General features: G+C 33.2%; 1 protein-coding gene across 1 annotated transcript; it reads right to left on the bottom strand.

The window, feature by feature from the left end:
• Window positions 1-2,281: 2,281 nt before the first annotated feature.
• Window positions 2,282-3,948, bottom strand: LOC131057073 (F-box protein At3g44326). Its single transcript, XM_057991263.2, has one exon. The coding sequence runs from the start codon at window positions 3,451-3,453 to the stop codon at window positions 2,380-2,382; it is 1,074 nt and encodes a 357-aa protein (XP_057847246.1). The 5' UTR covers window positions 3,454-3,948; the 3' UTR covers window positions 2,282-2,379.
• Between the last annotated feature and the right edge of the window lie 438 nt (window positions 3,949-4,386).

Below are 4,386 nucleotides of genomic sequence, written 5' to 3'. Positions count from 1 at the left end.
GTTATATATTCCATTTGAAAAGCCTATTTTTGTAATGCTATTGATGATTATTTAGCTTCATTTTTTTTTATCTCTACATACTTTTTTTACTACTACTATTAGAATGACAACTTCTTTGTACATTTTCTACTTATTTGAGGTCCAGGTTGGGACAAGGCTTAACTATAATAAATGTCTTAATAACGCAAACAATTTTCTCATCGATGGTGAAGGCCCAAACGATTAAGTTCATTTACAATGCATCATGATAAGATACAATGCCTATTGGTGGATATATTTTAAAATCATAAGTAATGTCTATTTAATCTATTTAAGATATGCTTACTTAAAATATAAATAAATTGTGATGTGTTTGATCTACTTGTTCGAGGGAAACACATGCTGGATTAGTATATTAAATGTGGGATTGCCATCATCTTTGGATTTAAAGATTTAGGGTCACAAAATAAAGCTTGTCAAAGTGGAGTGGTCTAAATGCTTTCCAAAACCTCAATGATTCTTTGGAAATCCATCTAGGTCACATCGAATCCATTTTTTATTGCTACTAATAAACCATCTCAAGACTACTATATAGTTATATCTACTTGTTTCACTAGTCCAATTTTGACAAGAATTGGACATTTCCATTACAACAATACTCGTAATGGTGTTTCTAGACCTATTCCATGGGGTCCAACCACATAGATTGATTGGTTTCACATTGAGATTCACAAATATTTTCTTAGGGATTTGATCCAATACTAGGTTGTTGACTTGTGGTATTAGCCTACAACAAATTATATTATAAATATGTTCACCAAACCCTTCACTAAGAATAAGTACATCCATAGTTGGCTCTCTTGGGGGTGTGGGACATTTCTTCAAAGGGAGACACTTAGCCTTTCTCGCTTCATCCTATCATGGTGGGTAGGGGGTGACATGGGTTTCTCTACATGATATTCTTCTTTCTTTTTATTTGAAATGATCTTTTGTATATGGGTACCTCATCAAGCCTTGTTATTAGGACCCATGAGTGTTTTTTCTCCTTTCTTCCACCTAAGTTGCACTTAAGAGGGTGGTTGGTGAATGAGATGTTTTGCCTATCTTGTTCTCTATTTAGGTTTTTGCATGCTTAGATAAGTTTACTTAGGGACTTTTTCACTTTATTCCATATTGGTTGTGTTTTTTAGTCTTTTTGTGGAATGTCCTATACTCCCACTTATTTCTCTTATATGAGCATCTTATTGTAGTCTACCTTTTATATTTCTATTGCATATAACACATTTTATTCTATCATTTTTGGTTTTCTATTATTACTTTCCTTCCACTCATTAGCTTTGCATCCTTTAGTAAATTGGAGAGTTGGTTTGTTACTTTGGCTAAGCACATAGTGAATTTGTAGACTTTCGTCTTGGGACGAGAAATTGAAGGTCATACAATGGCTTATGATTTCTTCACCCTTTCTAAACCTCTTACAACTTAATCTTCATGACAATATTGTGAGGCTTGTGATTCCACTACCTTCGATGTTATGTTTATTTATTTTATGTTAATTTAACCTATTATATAATATAAATTGATGAACAATAAAAAATAATAATAATATTATAGAATTAATAGGATTATAAGGTTAGTGCCCTATAAACAGACTATTTAATAAACACTTTTAATACAATAAATAGAATATAATATTTTAAAAATTAACATGAAAGAAGAAGAATTGAGTTCCTTAGATTAATAAAAATAATAGTTGAAAAACAGGGATTCAATTAGACACTCTCATAGTTCTAACTGCACGATTGTAATGTCAAGAGACATTCTACAATGTCAGCAAGGGTGGAGTGTAATGATGTGGGTGTGTTAACAGCAACTCTTAGTTTTTACTTTAAATTTGGTAGTTATTTACATATCAAAATACCAATATCTAATAATAAATTTAAAATTTTGAAAATATCTCTAAATTGATATCTCTCCCTTTTTAATAATTAGATATATATAAAATATCTATACAAGTTTAAAAACTTCAGAAAAAATAAACATCTCACTAAACCTTCTATACTAAAGAAATTTTGAATGAGGCTATGTACAATAAACAACCAAAAAAATTATATAAACTAGAAAAAACCCTACAATAAATCAACAAAATACGATATGTAAAGCAGATTGAATTCCTAAGAATATAATAATTTTCCTGTGTACAGTTCTCTTCTTAAAGTTCGTTCATAACAGGGGCATTTGGAATTTGAGCTCAGATTTCTTTCATGTACTTTTGACTCACACTTAAATCAAATTTGCAATAAAATTCTATAATCAATTTAAATATATATAAATACTGACAGAAATTTGTTACAGATATTGCACAACAATTTTATATCAATCAAAACATTGGTTCCTGGGAGATCAGAAGACAAGACCACTCTCTTTGAAAATGAAATACCCAAATGAAACACAGGCAAAAAAGCCACTCAAAATACACAGACAATCCAGAAGAGTGCCCAGAGAACTTTGACCACTCTTCAAGTTTGTTTCTATCAAGTTACCCTTTTCTTTGAAATACCTCTGATGAGATTCCAATATTTGTTTATGGTCCTTACTTTTCCTGCAACTCAGAGCTCTTTCTAGGATGAGAAGACTCTTACTCCCATTAACACTAGCTCCCATCATGCCTTCTAACTCCATGCTCAGTTCAGTTATCTTCAAACTCATATGATCATCATCTGAAACTCTACACTTCATCATAAGCTTACACTGTACAGCATTGAAATCATATATGTTGTGAGCAGGCAATACAGAGCCAAATCCTATTACAAACTCCTCATCAGAAGGCCACTCAATCTCCCCAACCAAGGGCCTCCAGCTTGAAAGATTAGCAGCTTGCCCTGTTTTCTTGTTTATCAGAATCCAACTTAACATTAAATTCTCCATCAACTGTTCCAAAAATTTACCATCCTTCTCCTGCTTGTCAACTGACATGGTGATTGTTGGCAACTCATGTTCATTGTTCTGATCTATATCTGCATAGAAATCAATATCATTGAAGTTTATGAGATCTAGCCTAAATTGGCTATTACAGAACAGGTCTGGAAACTCATCTGCTGCAGGGATTCCCCAAACAACATTGGAATAGATGGGCTTATTCTTGTATATCACATCCACAACCCACACAAAATCAGAGTGAATAGGATCATGGACTTGCAAGCTGTTGGGCTCAATTTTGGGTCTGGAATCATCACCATACTCAATTACTGGAAAGCAATCTGCATAAAATGTTTTGAATCCACCCAGTGAAGAAGAAATCAAATCTTTAATCTGTGTGTCCCTTGTAGAAGGCCACACAGAACAGCATGCTTCTTCCCATAAACCCTCTTGTCTTGCAATGGACCAGAAGTCTGAAGACACACATCCTGCATTTGCAAGTGTTATGCCATCCACACGGTCCAAGATTTCTCTGATAAGATCACCATTCAAGGACATTATGCAGAGGACAAATTTGATCACAAAAAGGGGAAGGGTAAATGGTTAAGTAAACCCTAAACACCGTTTATATAATGGTGATTCAGTGAAGCAAATTACTGAACTGATGAAATGATATCAAAAATAAGATCACCGCTCAAAGGAAATATGCAGAGACCAAATGTGATGCCTATGATCACAAACAAGAGGAAGGGGGAAATGGTTAGTCTAAAACCCCAATCAAAGTTTATATGATGGCGATTCAGTGAAACATGTTCCTGAATTGATTAAATGGTATCAAAATTCCGATCTAATCAATCAAAATTCGTTTTTAGCTGTTTATTCCAGATATTGGCGCCTTCAAAACAAAATTGGGAGGAATTTTGAGACAGTGAAATCGGGCATTAAAGACAGAGTACCATCAATTCAAAGAAAGCCCAATTATAAGTATCAGATTCCATATGAATTTGGGCCATTGGGATAAAACCCACTTCTGGGTTACGTGGATAAGTAATTTATTGAATTGTTGAATTGCGTGTTGAGATGGTTTTAGGTTGTTGGAGATGAAAGTGAAAAAGGGCATAAGGAGCTCTTTGTCCCATACCCATGTCTTATCGTGCTGAATGGGTCTCTGTTACAGTTGGACATTACGTATTTAACGCATAATCACAAATAAAAATATTATTTATCCAATGTGATAAATGATTTCCTCTAGTGCATATTTCATTAAAAAAAACATTACAGTATATAATTGACGGTTTATCATTAAAAATGGTTAGTAGGTATGCATGCTTTATTAAATATGTGGGAAAAAAATTGAACTAAAGATTATTTGTCAAAACAAGAAATACTATTGTTTATAAGTACAAGGCATTGCATTGAGAGGAGGGGGAAGATCATTTTTATTGAGAAATCACCCATTGGGATTAAAGTCATTTAATGATAAAGGAGACT

The sequence above is a fragment of the Cryptomeria japonica genome, chromosome 11 (assembly GCF_030272615.1).
Source record: "Cryptomeria japonica chromosome 11, Sugi_1.0, whole genome shotgun sequence".
Classification (NCBI taxonomy): domain Eukaryota; kingdom Viridiplantae; phylum Streptophyta; class Pinopsida; order Cupressales; family Cupressaceae; genus Cryptomeria; species Cryptomeria japonica.
This window is presented reverse-complemented; position numbering and strand designations above follow the sequence as displayed.